The sequence below is a fragment of the Hippichthys cyanospilos genome, chromosome 4, assembly GCF_059441005.1.
Source record: "Hippichthys cyanospilos isolate Australia breed blue-spotted pipefish chromosome 4, RoL_Hcya_1.0, whole genome shotgun sequence".
Lineage (NCBI taxonomy): Eukaryota > Metazoa > Chordata > Actinopteri > Syngnathiformes > Syngnathidae > Hippichthys > Hippichthys cyanospilos.
In genome coordinates this window covers 1630171-1646637 of record NC_142372.1, presented here as the reverse complement: position 1 = coordinate 1646637, position 16467 = coordinate 1630171, and the positions used below count along the sequence as shown (strand labels likewise).

General features: G+C 39.5%; 1 protein-coding gene across 1 annotated transcript; it reads left to right on the top strand.

Moving 5' to 3' along the window:
- Nucleotides 1–741: 741 nt before the first annotated feature.
- Nucleotides 742–13308, top strand: tdrd3 (tudor domain containing 3). Its single transcript, XM_088414063.1, has 13 exons — nucleotides 742–911; nucleotides 1699–1783; nucleotides 3040–3105; nucleotides 3927–4084; nucleotides 5736–5877; nucleotides 5966–6037; nucleotides 6830–6973; nucleotides 7160–7297; nucleotides 7788–7965; nucleotides 8104–8226; nucleotides 9241–10136; nucleotides 10991–11116; nucleotides 12237–13308. Exons 1-13 carry the CDS (start codon nucleotides 874–876, stop codon nucleotides 12351–12353), a joined length of 2283 nt encoding a protein of 760 aa, XP_088270189.1. The 5' UTR covers nucleotides 742–873; the 3' UTR covers nucleotides 12354–13308.
- The last annotated feature ends 3159 nt before the right edge of the window (nucleotides 13309–16467 follow it).

Sequence of the window (16467 nt, the reverse complement as noted above, 5' to 3'; positions counted from 1 at the left end):
ATGCAAATGGCTTCATGATGCAACAAAGCGACTTTGAGGAGATGGATATTTGATGCATTTGTGTAAGTCAGCCCGTCTGAGCCAGGGTTCCTGTGAACCGTATTCTGAAGCCGTCTAATGCACCGACTCTCACCCATTTTTGGGGAAAAGATATATAAAAACAGGTTGAATTTTTTTTTTTATTTACGACACAGAAAATGTATCTTCTCTATGTTTCTACGCCAGGGCTGTTTGGATTGTGGGGCCATGGTTTGTTTTCGTTTATTTACGTGTGCATATTGCCATCTAGTGGACGTAATAAAACAAAAGCCCCCAATGTCAGTATAAACCGGGACACTGCAAAATAAAAATAATGATGGTATAAAGGGTTTTTGCAAACACTACACTGTATAAAATATAACTGAACAAGTATGTTCGAACGAGTTTGTCAGTGAATTCATATTTACTCCATATAAGCATCTCCATGCGAAATATTTTACAGTGTTGAATTATTGGAATAGTGCAACAATCGGATCTTTTACAACACTCGTGAGGAAAATCAAATCGACGTTTGAATAACTGCCATTTCCAATCGAAAACGGTACTTGTGGAACAAACTGTATTTGTATCTCCACCACAGTGACATACTATAAGGGTATTGCGCTCTACTGTTAAGCACCTTTGAACGAAAAACGCAAAAGTGTGCACTGTTTTGAACCCTTTGGCACGCCGTCCTGTCTCATAATAGTGACGTAAGTGACGTGATAGCTATTCGACGCAGCGGGTATTATTATTAACCGAAGCATATGTACAGCGGAGTATAACGTTATTTGTTTATGTGTGCGTGTGTTTGGACATTTTTGTGACGTCATATTTACGTCGACTCGGACGACAATGTCCACTTTGGTGGAGTCCCTCGCCAACGAGGGCTGGTAAGTCGCATGCACGCTAGCATCGCTTCACCAATACTTAACTGAAGCGTCCAGTTGTTTTGGACTCACCCTGGTGTAGAACCATAAAGACCCTCACAAATAAATGTTAAACTATTGTAAACATAGATAGTGAGTCTTGACTTTAAAACGAAATGTTTTAGTCACCCTAACCATGTAGCTATTAGGAATGACAAGAAAGCTAGCCTCAAAAGAAAACCTGGTATGCTGAAAAGGGATGCTGATAGACGCTAAACGCCCCATTTTGTTGAAATTATAGATCTGTAAAATTCTGAATGTTTGTAGCGGTTTAAAGGGTTGCCTTTATGGTAGCTTTCCGTTCAAGTATATTGGAATAATAGCTCCACAGGTTTCATCGTCCTGCCATGACAATAACGCTATTACAACGTCTAACATTTGTAATGTGAAAATAATGATGCGCTATATGTAGATTCCTAGCTAATTGAATTCGTTGAACATCACTTGCGTATGATTACAAAGTAAAATCATTGCAAAGAAGTCAATGAATGGAAATGATTGCTTTCATTTTTGCATTGATTTGGAATGAGTGTCAAATTCAAGCAAAGTATCTCTCAGATATCTTTAGTTATGTCTTTATTTTTCAAAAAAAGTGACTGCACTGTTTAGTAAACTCCGAAACGTCCATCCATTCTCATCCATTTCACCTTCCTTGTAGTAAAAAAAGAATGGCAGTTTGCGAGACACATTTCAGTTGATTAACTTAATTGTTACTGTTTTTCTTATATACCTCTTTGTTTTTGCCCCTCAGGTACCTCAGTGATGAAGGGATTGCTGAACTGAAAGGATCTGCTGAGAACATCACACATAATGATATTATTCGTATTGCACTTGATGTGAGTTCTGCTTTGCGAATACCCACTTTTGTATACTAGGAATGTTCCAATCACACTTTTTTTGCGGGGGGGGAGGGCTGAGTCAAGTCAGAGTCAAGTTACTTTTAAGTATCTGCTGAAACCGGAGTGAGTCCCACTTCGACACCTCAACACTGAGAAAAACAAACACTGGGAGCCGCAAAACATTTTTGACATCTGACGTGTGGATACCGCTGCATATATAATAATGAAATGTCTCATCAATTTATCAATGAATTCGAAGCCAAACTGAAAATATCATATTACCGCATGTGGATCATGCATTCCCCTCCATTTAACATAGATATATACAAAATAACATCCATGCATTTAAAGTAACAGTCAAAAATTTAGTCACCTTCAAATTCTAGCGTTTTCAAAACACATCAAAAGCATTCTTGAAAAAGCAAAAAGCAATGGTGTGAATGTAGTCATTTTAGATCATAAAGAAAAAAACGCATCATAAAGCTAACAGCGTAACGAGTAAACGAGTCCTTGGATGTTGGGTGCATTGAGACAAACATTCAGACTCACAATCACACTTAGGGACAATTATTGTTCAATATACCCATATATTTTATTTATATATATATATATATATATATATATATATATATATATATATATATATATATATATATATATATATATATATATATATATATATAGTGAAAGGAACTTAGCTACACCAGTAAATATATAAAATATAAAAATATATTTTTTTTTTCATACTGCACAGCACTCACAGAGTGAAAGATGAATGCAGCAATGTAGCGATAAATAACATGCTTCAGAGTGCTCTTGACCGGAGAGTGGGGCATCGGTTCATTTTTCAGCAGGGCAGCGATTTTTAACACTCAGCTAAGACATCAAAACAGCCTTCTGGACTACACAAAATACCCGAAGCTGCAAGTGTTGTGGCATCACACTAACACAAGATTTGAATATCATTCTTTAAAAGAAAGGCTACCGACATTTTTTATGTTTTTCATATAGGAGGTTGCAATAAGTCATCATCCAAAAATGCTCACCACTTAGTTCCGTGATGTATTTAACAATAATATAATGGTTGTCTCTGGTCATTGCGACCATGTCCACCTGTTATTTGGTCCTGAGGCTGTGACATCATCAGGGGAATCACTTTGCGTGCCTCGTAGTGCAAACACCGCTATACACGTCGACGTTAGATAAGAATATCAAAGGTCCGTTGTTTCATTTGAGCAACATTTCTCTTGCAGACTGATTTGAGACCGATCGGAAGGAAATTTCTGCCATCTGACATCAATAGCGGAAGAGTTGAGAAGGTGAGTTTGATTTGATTCATTTTGTTGAACATATAAGCACATTTCAAAATGTAACAAAAAAAAACTGACAGGCTGAGTGTTTGTGTTTGATGTATTTCCTCATACCTGCATGCAATACAAGTATGGCAGTATTAATGAGCAGAATAATTTGTCTAGTGATCTTTTGTTTAATCATTCTTTGCTTTTAATGAGAAAACCTTGTTTTAGATAACCTCCTTTGAACATTTCTATATGTACTTTCCAACGTAATTTTGAATCAAGTGTAACACCAGGAAATGTTATCTCATTTTCTCTTTCTGTGTCAGTTGATTGTAATTTTGACTGGATGTCTGCTTTGTCTGGTACCAAAAATGACACCTTTGTTTTCGTTGAATTAGATACAATGGAGCTGGCTTGTGTTTCTTGTAATTGCCACTAGATGGCGATAACACACTTCCAAACTTGAGCCATGCGTCCACACATTTCGCGCACATCACTCACACGTCTTTACGTCATGCTGGTTACGCAGTTTGTATGAATGATTCTTGTTAATAGTGAATGCAAATTTAGCCTGAATAATCCAGGTTACAGGATTTTCTCCCCGCCTTTCTTTATTCATCCATTTCAACATGCAAGAATTTGCATGAATTGCAAAGGTTATTTTATATTTTAAAATGAAATAGACCTGAATAATAGATTGGCCTGCTGTGATCAAATTCCCAATAGCTGAAAATCCAGTATGTTAAAATACAGAATGAAATAAATGTATGGAAAAAAGATCATACATTGTTTTTCTCGTCAATCTTTTCTTCCTATCAATGTCTATCCTTCGACGTGGCCAGTTGGAGGGTCCATGTGTGCTCCAGCTGCAAAAGTTGAGGAATATCTCTGCACCAAAAGATAGCGAGTCCCAGGGAGGGCTACGAATGCTGCGCCTGCAAATGACAGATGGCCATACCACCTGTGCTGGAGTGGAGTTTAAACACCTGACCAAAATCAGGTGCTCGACTCACTGCTTCTTGCCTTTTTTTCCCTTATGCGTAAGGTTGTGGTGAATGAAGTATTCTCCATTTACTGCAATATAGTTTAAGATTATTTTCCACCTTTAAAATCAAATTGTAATGTATATTTGGCTTTTACGTGCAGTGCATATCAATTTGCTGGTTGTGCGGAATATTCATGAGCCATTGCGGAAATGTGTCTACAGTTCATAACCTCCTTGTCAACACATGCCTCAGTTTTCCCTTTATCTGCTTTTTCCACGCGGTGGCTGCTGATCTAACAATTCCCAGCCAGAATGATTTCTCTGGCCAAGCAATGGTGGCCTTGGTGACTGCTACCATGGTGACCAGACAGCCTTTACAGGTGGAGCGGCTAGAGCGTGGGCCTTGAGTTTCTGATGGCTAGAGATGAGAGTGGAATCTTTACATGTATAGACAAAAATCTTGGTTCCTCTCAGTTAATGAATAAAAACCAACAGTGGTCAAATAACACGAGGGGTGTTTTCACCACAAAAGGCTGTTCATCTGCAGTATTTTTAGTCTGTCTCTCCTTAGAGATAGACTGATATGTTTTTCTTTTCTTTTTAGGGTAGGCTTGTTTTTTCAGGTTCGATATACATTATCAGTAGTCAAGGAGGCCAATGATGAATATTCAGTGGCGCCACGGGCCCCCCTCCGTTGACTGTTGTCACACTCCGAACAGCTTTAGTTTTACTCACCTTTCACTTTTCTCCACAGCAAGCGAGGCTGTAATGATTGTTCTAACTTTTAAGTTTAATAATAAATAATGCATTTCCATCCTTATTGCCACTAGTCACTTCTACCATATCCTGCATAAATACTCTAATGGGCCTGACCCATGCCATGGAAAACGTCAGAAGTAAAAAAAAAAAACTGCAGTGGCTGGTAAATGGTCAGGAAACAAAGTTGTTTTGTTTGTTTTGCCCCCCCCACCAAAAAAACCAAAACAAAAAACCTGGGTTATCCTAGGGCATGTTTTATGATGCAGTGAGAAGACCTCAAAGCATCCAGGAAACTTTTTCCCACCGTCTAGTGTTTTCCCTCAAACGTGCGTTATTGTCTGGATAACAGATGAAGAAAATGTCGTATAAGCTTTTTAGTTTGTTGTGGCTGTCAAGTCAAACTGTTGAGAAACATGACAATACACCACCGGGCTTTTGATTTCAAATAGTGATCATGGCAAGCCTTGGATTTTGTAATAACTGGGTCGTCAGTGACAGCCACACATCACTTTGTTCTATACTATAGTTGACAGTGTTCATCATAAATCCTGCCGCTCTTTGCTAAGATTGGCATCTGGCGAACAAATGGTTGATAGCTGAATGTTCTGTGTGAAGGATGTTGAGTCGCGGCAATGCCGGGATTATTTGGATTTGGATCGCTTTATTGTGGAAAAACACTTGTGCACGATACATATGTAGGTTTAACTTGTGTTTTGTTCCTCCGCCCCCCCCAAGAACAATATGGGGGCAAAAAGTGAATTTGAAAGAAATCATTGTGGCTGTTGCAAAAAAAAATAAAAAATGTTGCGAAAGGATGCGTCGTGATTAAATTGAACCATTCTTTTTGCTTATCAGCAAATGTATTATTTGCTTTTGTGCACTAATGTCTCATTTGTTCTCTTTGCAGCCTTAATACTCCCCCCGGAACAAAAATTAAGCTCTTGGGCACAGTCCCGGTTAGAAATGGGTTTTTGCTTCTTGATGACTCAAACATTTCGATTCTTGGTGGACGCGTTGAACACATGGTGGAGAAATGGGAACTGCAACGTGTAAGTGTTTTCTTCTTTTTTTTTAAATCGCGTCTCATTTTTGTGGCGACTACATCCTGATATTATAAAACATACTGTATATTCATAGAGTTTGGCCAAACACAGCAGAAACAATATTGGAGCAGAAGGTGGGCCGCCTCCTTTTTTGGCATTTGGCCAGGTAAGGTTAATCGCAGCATCATCTTTTTTCAATGCCAAAGAAGAAATTTCTACTTTTTTTTTTTAAAGCTTTCTAACATTCAATCCCAAATTACGTATTTACGTCGTTTTTCCAGATATTAATATATATTTGTTTTAATCGAGTATTAATGTAATTGGTTACTTCAGCTGCCATATTTTTCGCACTATAAGGCGCAACTACAAGCCTTCAAATTTCTCAAAAGCTGACAGCGCACCTTGTAATCCCGTGCACCTTTTATAGTGCACAAACCATGAATTTTCATTTTTGGGGAGCAAAAAATAAAATAACTTAATCGCCATGTAAATTCTTCAATTTGTATCTCTGCATTTCAGTTATATATAAAAGGATCTAAAGAGTCTTTTAATGTTATCAAGAGGTATTTTTAATCAATTACTGTAGAAGCTAAAGTACATAAGAACTTGGTTGCTTAAAATAATCATTTAATTTAATACTTTACTGCCGGAAGAGATACATTTGTTTAGTTATTGAAGTGCTAAAGTATGTGTTTACTTTAGTACTCATTTCGTTCAGTACTAGCCAATTTTAGAACTTCTTTCAGCTAAACACTTGGAAAAAAAGTGAAAACATAAAAAAGTGCCTGGGATTGCATCATTGTCTACCTTCTTAAAAAAAACGTATTTGGGATTGAACGATTTAAAAGGGATGTAATAAATTTGAACAATAATGTAATGAGCCATTTTGGTTTCCTAACGCCAATGATGTCAAACTAAAGCCCGTGAAATTATAAGTGACAATGTTGTCTTTCTGCAGAATAATACAAGGAAGGATGGCATGGACAGCGAAGAGCTTGACAAAAGGAAAACCCTTCAGAGCGTAACCAAAACTGTTGATGAGAATGACGAGTTTGCAAAGCAGCGGACAGCCGCCATTGCCGAGGTGGCCAAGGGCAAAGAGGTACGGAAATCGGGAAAACCATGCCGACTTGAATTAACTGGCCCCTTCCAGATTAGAGAAGATTCCTTCGTCAGATACATGGAGTGTCGGTGTATCAATTGAACACATTCTGTTGGTCTTAAAACATGTCAAAATGCTCTAAATGTCGTTGTCTGGTTTCTTTATTGTTTCATGTTTCCCTGTTAGGGTCCCCGTGTATTTGGTGGAGGAGGAAATGCAGGAAGTAATTTATCATCCACAGCTTCACGAAGTCGTGACAAGCACAGGCGGGAAGACAGGCTTGATAGACACCAAAACAGACAAGATGGAAATTATCGAGAGCTGGTGAGAGGATTTGATATCAATGAAACCTTTTAAGCCTGTTTGAATGAGCATTTTACTTGTATGTATTGAATTGATACTGCAGTGGTTCACAGTGTTTTCTTTTTTCTTTTTTTCTTTTTTTTTTGCCAGGTACCCCTGATCAAAAACAAAGCATTTTGGGGGGCAAAAAAAAAAGCAGCCTTGCAGTGAAAAGGGAAAACATTCGGAAAGATTAGATTTATTCTGTTTTGCAATAGTTTTTATCTTGCGTTGCAATGCATCCTTTACATGGTAACAAAAAATTCCAGAATTTGAGCCCCCGATATCTGGGGAATTACGGCATTCAAGTTGATTTACTGATACCTACCCTTAAAATCTTAAGCACCCCTGAAGTGCTTTCACATAACCCCATTTGAGAAGCACTGATGTATATTTTGTTGCTCTTATTTGGATGGATTCACGGCTGTACATCTTTTAAACGGTGTTGGTCCGTTTCTCACCATATACACAGGTGGATGAGCGTGCTCTCAGAAACATCATAGATATGGGCTTCAACAAGGAGGCGGCCCGGCAGGCCTTAATGGATAACAACAACAATCTTGAGGTGGCCCTCAACAGTCTTCTGACGGGACCTTCCGGTACTGGTAGCAGACCCAACTCTGTGGTCACAGAAAAGCCTCAACCCAGAGGTTTGTAAATAGAGAGACATGGCCTGCGATATTGTAGTTTACAAAGGATTTTCAAATTGTTTTACACTATGCGCAATTTTACTGGCTTTGGATTATAACCGCTCCGAAATAACGTGTTGATATTTGGGGCCTTTTCAGGCAGAGGAAGGGGACGAGGCCGCTTCAAAAACGATGGTGAGGAGGAAGCCGGAGGAAGGCCCTCTGGACCAAGTACCCTTTTTGACTTCCTGGAATCCAAGATGGGTGTTTTCTCCATTGATGGTGGGTCAAATTTGGATTTTATTTGGATCCTGGTCTCAAATCTCACAATAACACAAGTAGACTAGACTAGGACTAGGCTGTGAATCATGAGTGAATCATGGCGTATTTTGTTTTAATAGATAAATACGGTTTCTGGAATCTTAAGAACTGACAGTGCAGCTATACTGATTGTACAGCAAGCATTTTCTCATTCCCTTTTAATATTTTAGAAATATCTTATGTCAGTCTGTCATTTTCTTTGAGGCAATGCTTTTTGAAATATTTAAAACGTTTGCCACACGATGATGGCTGTAGATGTCATGTTCAGTCCGTGTGGAAGGCGGGATGTTTTTGTAACCAGGCAATTTGGGTAAAAAAAACATTTTAAATAAAAACAAAAAATTAAAAACTTCCATGTACCATCTTTCTGCGTATATATCTGAAGTTACAACCTGTGGCCTTTACGTGGAAACCTTCATTTGCTATTTAATTTTTCTTGGTGCGTTTTATAATCTGGTGCGGATTATAGGCTGAAAAACACGGTTTGTGTTTTCACAAAACCAAGCTTGATTCACAGAGATTACCAAAACAAGCACCTTAAAGGGAGTATGTGCCATTTTTCTCATGCACCCGTGGGAGCTTTAGGGGCATTACGGTAAATGCAGCAATAGACAATCCTCTTCTGGCCGTGGTAGCTAGAACAGACATGGCAACCTCCGGAGGAGTGCCACCCCCCCATATAATACAATTTAATGATAACTAGACCTACGTTTATATTTAAAACATACTGATTGTCGTTTAGAACACATTTATTAGCAAGTTTTTGGAATTTATAAAAATTATTCATTTTTCATGAAAAACGGTCACAAATCTTACATATTGTCACTTTAAGGTCTCAACTTTCATTTCCCAGCAGCCGGAAGTTTCAGATTGCAATTGAAGTATATGAAAATGAGTGGACAATGTGCATTATTGAAAGGTGAATGTTAATTTATTTCATTGTTTGCATTTGATTGCTCAATTTCTGCATTTCAGAGCCAAAGAACCAGGCCCACCAGAGACATGAAAACAACAACTGGCATGGCTCGGACCACCACTCTAAAGAAGCCTCTCACAGCAAGGTCCCCTCCCATAGTGATCATAGGCAAAAAAAGAATGACAGGCCACCCCGCTTCCACAGGGACACAGACTTTCCCAAACCGGGACAGGACTCCTCCTCGAACTCTATAACCGCCCATACTTCATCAGCCCAGCAGTGGAAGGGTCAGGACAGGTCGTCACGGGCAACACCAGACAGACAACCCAACGACAGGAAAGAGACTGACGACGAACGTAATATTCCGTCTTGCTTCACGCCGTCTTTTACACGTTCCAAGGAAGCCCAACAGCAGGTGGAGTCGTTGGGATCATTTCCGCAGCGGTCCAGAAACGACGAGGCTGACAACACGGCCGGACCGTTTCTCAGGAGAGGCGCGAAGGACCATGCTCCCTCATCTAAACTGGGAAATCCTACAGGAAATGACATAGTTCCTAACCCCAACCTGAATAACTTTAGGAAAAAGGGGAAAAATGAGCGACCTGACTATGTAGCGCGTCAAAAGGAAAGTTGGCCGCCGAAGGGAGGAAACTCCAGAACGTCCTGTGAAGTAGAAATGTTGCAGGGTTCACACTTCCTGACGGGGGGTCCGTCTAATTACCAAAATGGAGACGTGGTACCCATAAGAACTGGGCCAATCAAGCCAAGCAACACACCTGGTCCTACCTACCGGGAGCAGCCTCCTAAACGGAACGCTCATCATAATCCCGGACCTAAAAGGAAGTCTGGGCCAGGCAAAGGTCAAGGTCCTCGAGGGCCTGTGAAAGCTACCAATTTCGATCAGGCGTGGAAACCTGGAGATCAGTGCCTTGCTCTGTACTGGGAAGACAGTAAGGTATGCTTCAGCTTCATCCCGTAGAACCTCAGAAATTGACGCATTAACTCTTTCGGTGCCAGGCGTTATTGAAAAAGGAAACTCCTCGAGGGCCAGCATATTAAGCATTTTCACTAACCTTCCAAGGCCGACAAAATATTGTTTGATATGTCTATGTAAATATGGGTGGTATCATATGAAAGAATGATTTCCATTCCTTACTAAAAATTACATGTAGGTAATATCTGTGTTGTATGTGTGGCCAAACACTGCCATCCGATGGTCACAGTTGTCACTACGTGGCTCAATTGGCTTATGTTAGTTAAGCATTAGTCAAGGGTGTCAGCTACCCTCCATTAAAAAAAAACGCATTTGACGAGAATTATTGTTACTGCTTTTTTAAAAGATGAGAATTCTCGTCCATGGCACTGAAAGAGTTAATATCTTGGGGCTACAAATCTTGAATATATTATTTTTTTTTATTTAAACAGTTTCTGGATTTATTTTTATGAAATTGCACTTTTTTTTACAAAAACTCTTTGTTTTTGTGCTTTGTCTTCATGTAAATTGCTTCAAAATTGGAGTATATATAGCACATCAAATTTTCAAACGGTGTTATAAAATTTCATTTGTAAAAAACACATTGATAGCTGAAATACAGAGGTAAAAATTGAAAAATATACATGGAGATGATTTGTTCCCCAAAAATGAAAACTTGCACTGTATTAGGATCTTGGGATTATAAAATGCACTGTCATCTTTTGAAGGCTTTTAGTGTGGAAAACACCTTACAAAAATACTGTAAATGTGTGTATTGAGAGTGATCTGCAGTTGAGATGAATTGACACTTTGCTTCGTCTTGACATGTGGAAAAGTTCTACCATGCGAGAATAGATGCCGTGCATCCATCGGGCTCTACAGCTGTGGTCATCTTCAGTGATTACGGCAACTGCGAAGAGGTCCTCCTTCATAACCTCAAGCCTGTTTCTGCTGACATTTTGGTAAGCTAGCAAATGGTGCGTTCATGATGAACTGTATCAGTGGTTCTCAGATGGAGCTACGAAATGGTGAATCATTTTTTTCAGTTTTTTTTTATAGGATCAGCAGATCTCATTGAATTCATGAATAGTACATTTTATTTTCAATTTAAGAGCAAATTAATAGGTACATGAAGTAGCTTAGCGCTAAATTGTGTTATTGTAACTTCTTGGCAAAACCTTTTTTTTTTATACCTTTTATACAAATGCGTAGAGCACTTGTTTTTTTTCCATCAAGAAATACCTGATGTTGCTGAGGAGGTATTCAGCTGAAAAATATATTTAACTTGGTATACATTGTTAAAGAAACGTTTTGAGAATAACTACAAGTATCTAAATAACATGAATACTTATCAATGAATTACTATCAAAGTTTAAGTATTACATTGTTTTAACCATGTTAATCTGTTCTTTAATCTCTTAAATGTATGCTTTCTGCATGTCAATCAGATCCGTTTTTATGCATCGGTCTTCTTGTGCTTGAGTAGTTGGGGGTTGGAAAAAAATGTCAATCACACCCAGAAGTGTGTGTACGCTGATAGGCTATCACTGTGTTTGGTATAACCTGATAGGCTCCTGTTGTGGTTGGGAGGGATCAAGGAATATGTGAAAATGAACGCACATGTGTCTGTCGAATGAATTTTACTTTGAACTTAAAATAAAGCTTTCTTTCTTTGTAAGAAAAAATGTGCTTACCGCAGAAGCAGTTCAACTTTAGCCTACCGCATCAATGCAAAGCACTCAGCTGCAAATGCTGCCGCAGCTAACAATAGCAACAAAGACACTAATGCACTCGAGAAGACCCCGCGTTTAAGAAAGTCTGTGAGGATCGGGATGGACGATATTTGATTTGAATGTTAATATTTTCTAATTATTTGGCCATTAAGAAAACAGCAACATTCCTCCAGATGCTTGAAACTAAAGCTTGCAGCAAGCACAACTAGAACATTCCCGTTTTTTTTGAGCAGTCGAGACCCACATTAAGGATATTCCAAGCTCCCTAGGTATGCCATGGAAAAACACTGTTATGGGCAATGACATTTCATCTTAACAACCCTCAACTGTGTTCAAATCACAACGTTAGGACGAAGATGACGGTTACTATGACAGTTCTCTGGAGTTCCGGCGTGGTGGAGATGGACAGCCCAGACGCACCAGACCCACACAACAGTATTACCAGCCGCCCAGGGCACGAGATTGATGGCAGCGTTTACTCTGGCCGCTCAATTTATATCTAATTGCAGGGTCTTCCCCTCAGTGGTATTCATTTCTTTATTCTTCTTTTTTTTTGTAAATGTCAGTGTTGTAAAATGTCTGAACCATGCCCTAAAAGTGGTCAGAAAAACGGAAGGAAGTTTTCATCATCGCATTTCTCCAGTCTAAAATCTTTTTTCTAACTTTGTATCAATCAAATGTGTTTCATACACATTTAAAGAACTCATCTCACAAGTTATCAAACAAAAAAAATCATGTTAGGGATGTCCTGATCACTTTTTTTTTTTTTTTTTTTGAGCCTGAGTCTTAAATCCGAGTCACCTGGTTTTGATGATCTGCCGTTACGCATTCCCGATTCGATACTTAGGCAAAGTGTTAAGGACAGAAAAAATATCAAAATTGCCTATTTGTTTTTTTGTTTTTTAGTAAAGCTGTGGTTTAAACATTCTGCGGTGTCCGAACTCGGTTCACTCGGCCATTTGCGGCTCGCAAACCTCCAATTTAGCGACCTGCTACAAATCAAAGCCAAATTCTCCTAACTCCTGTCTTCTCACCTAACTCGAAACAGCTGAAAATTTTGACAGGGATCTGGACATCCCTAACACAGTAGCTGTGAAAATGGCATTGCTGGAATGATGCATTGAATATAGAATGTTTCATCTTCTTCCAAACTTTCCTTCATCAATGCAACTGGAAAATAGTAGTTAGCTTCACCAAATGTTTATTTTGCAACTGTTTCCTAATCAAGATTTATTCTTCGTCAATCATTTCCTAAACTTGGGTTTGGCATGTTGTTTAGACATGGAAGGTTCTTCAAAGGGCTTACAAAAATAAAAGCAAAAACTGACACTGAGCACTAGATTTTGTTAAATGAGCTCCTTGTAAATGTTTTGCAGGTTTCTTAAAAGGATGCATTGAAATAAAACCTTATGTAGCTTGCACATTTGTTGCTTATTCGATTGAACAAACGAAGCTGCGCATTTAACCATGTTCCAGCCTCTTTCCACTGTGCTCAATTGATCTCTTAGCTCAAAAACTCTCCACGCAATACCCCATTATGACAAAGTGGAAAAAAGGTTTTTAAAAACATTTTTAATTGATTAAACCCAGCACGCTAAGAAATCATTTCCATCCGTATTCACGGCCCTTTGCTTAATATTTTGTGGATCCGACTTTACGTGGCAGTTTCCGCTGCTGAAAAGCAGCCCCGTAGCATGATGCTGCCACCACCGTGCAATTTAATAGTTTGGTACGAGGCTGTAAGATGCCACATGTTTGGAAATAGTAAAGCGCGGTGAATACTTTTGGGGCGGACTGTATAAAAGAAAGCTGACTGGCTTGTGGCTGTTTGTCTCACTGCTCAAGCGGTACCACGCTCATTTGTCTTGTGCTTTCAAGCAAATCCCACCATGTAAAGCAATCTCTTCCCCTGTAATGGAGACGCTTGCGCTGCACAGATATCATTTTGCACATTACAAAAGGGAAGCGTTGCACGCACGCCGCTCGCGCTGTGCGAGGGACGAGTTTTACACGTCAGAAAATATTGGCCGCCTCGGTTCCGATTACTGCCGCACCTGCGGCAGGAGACAAACGGACAATGCGCTCGGGTTCACTTGAGGTTGCGCTGCTATACTGTATCACTGCTCCAATAGATGTACTTTTTTTTTTTTTTTCCTACTCAGGCGCCAAGTGAACGCAGATGAATAATTAACACGTGGTAATATGGAAAGTTATCCAAGAGGAACTGAAAGTGAAGCTCTTGAAAGCATTTGAGGGACTGATTATTCCCCTGGCAAGATCATCAAGTACAGATTTTCAATCAGGCCAGTCGTATATTTTAAAAGGTAGTCTATTTTGTTTGGAAATGAGCTCAGGCAACAAATCATAGCAATTTGATTGTCATTTAAAAGATAAATATGTGAAAATCTATTGTTTACATGATGTGTTTAGTATATTTACTGCCTAACTCTTAACATTTTAGCAAGTTAAATGCGAAATATGAATAGCCTTTTTTTGCACAAGGTATGAATGTTAGTTTTCCTTTAAAACTTAAAATTAGGGTCCAATATCATTGGGCTTTTTTCACAGGATTTATTCTTTAATGAATTTATAAATGAGGATTTGAACTTGAATTAAAATCTAAAATGCTGGTCATCAACATATACACACACACACATAATAATTTGCCTCCATGAGAAACTGAAAGTAGAGATTGTTAGATTGTTTTTGTGCATTTAGAAAACAAAATCAGTGCTTTTGGATAAGACGGGTGCGTTCAAAGGAATTTTTAGTGTTTGTATTTGCGTTTTGATCATCTCTGCAACACGATAGCCTTCCCAGCCACAAGAGACATTCTTCGCACCCCATGAGAGGAGACTAGCTTGCTTAGGTACAAAAACATCCTTTTTCCCCTGCCGTCTTGCCTCCCACCTGCTCCCCTCTTCTCATGTCGCTTTTTGGAGTCAACGAGCATTATCTTTCCCTTTACCCGACCCTCCGTCCCCCTTTTGTGGCAGTGATATCTGAACCCCGTGATCCCCGTAAAAGTGTCCTTTCTCGGATCATTTCGACAACACAAAGCTTTCTGTCCCTTCTGTAGAGAGAAATCGAGTGGAGCAGGAACCGGCTGGCAGCGTATGCGCTGAAAAGTACCACCATTTCCCAAATATGACACCTGTGTATGGGACGCAGCCTTGAATTTGGGGTCAAATTCTGGTATTTTCTACGTTACCGTTTATAAGACGCACCGACACTTTGACAACGTCAAAAGTAGCGCAAAACCGAATAAATCTCATATTCCTAAACTTCATAATTTCTCGTTTTCATTTCAGTAAGTTTGTTGTGGGTAAAGTGTTTCAGATTTCCCGCATTGTGAGCGGTCATTTGAACGCCTCGCCAGGATAACGTTGAATGCGCTCTAAGCTGCTGTTTTTTTCTTTTCCTCGCGACGCAGCTTGAGTTCATCTTACCATGAATACCCTTAAGCTGCACATTATCCGAAGAACGGGAAAAATACCTCGAGTACATTAAAAGACTGTTTAGATCCATGCCAGGACGAATCAAGAGTTTAAAAGAAATAGTTACATATTAATTTTTGAAACAAATTGCAACCAAAAACCTTCAACTATATTGGTTTGTTGATTAAAAAAGTTTCTGGATTTATTTTTTATAAGTCCAGCCACCTGGGTAATATTTTGAAATGATCCGACCGCTTTGTTGGCATGTCTCGGCGAGTGCTATTTGAATTGCAAAACCTCACTCGTATAGTGAAAATTGTAACAGGTGCAATGTTTGGACAAAAATCAAACATTTGCATACTGTTGTTGATGTTGCGTGTACCTGCGACACGGTAGCCCAGCTTGTTTGAATGTGCTTTTAAGGATATGGCCAAACCACAACAGAATCATTTGGACCCATTTTTGGACCCTGTATCAGTCCAATAACTGCTCAAATGAGTCCATCTTTGGTCAGTACTAACATCAGTGGTGTTACAGGGATTTTTTCTGGACTCGTTCATTCGAGGAAAATTTCACCGTCGGGGTCAGTAAGCCTAGCTGTAGCACAGATCATATTGAGGTTTGACTTATTGATACTTATACTCCACGTACCATATTTGCAGGAATTCACATGGTTTATAAACAGTAGCGCTGGGCTGACGATGAACCTTTTAAGCTTTCCAGCCAGAATCGTTTTGCTCACGAGGCTGAAGTATGGCTGGACCAAACACGACCTTTCATTCACCCCCGCAAGACTGCCCGACGCAGCGGCAGCAACATATATGGACAAAGTTTCGCAGGCTTTAAAACTTGCGTGTTTCCACAGCAGAGAGCTCCAGGACATAACGAGCGAGGTAGCGGGCGCTTGTCAAGTGGTAATGGATGTTTTCGCTGCGCGTCGGAGCGTGGCCAACGCGGGCCATTCCTCCCAACGTTTGTTGCCAGGTACTTCTTGTGCTACTCATAACACATGACAGTATAATGGTCAAACAGGGCCTGTTAGTTTGAGCGTAGACAGTGTGGAGCATACGTGAGTGATGAATCAGAAGCTGGGTATTGATCTTTGCCGTTGCGAGGTATGCCCGTACGCGGCAAAGCAAACAA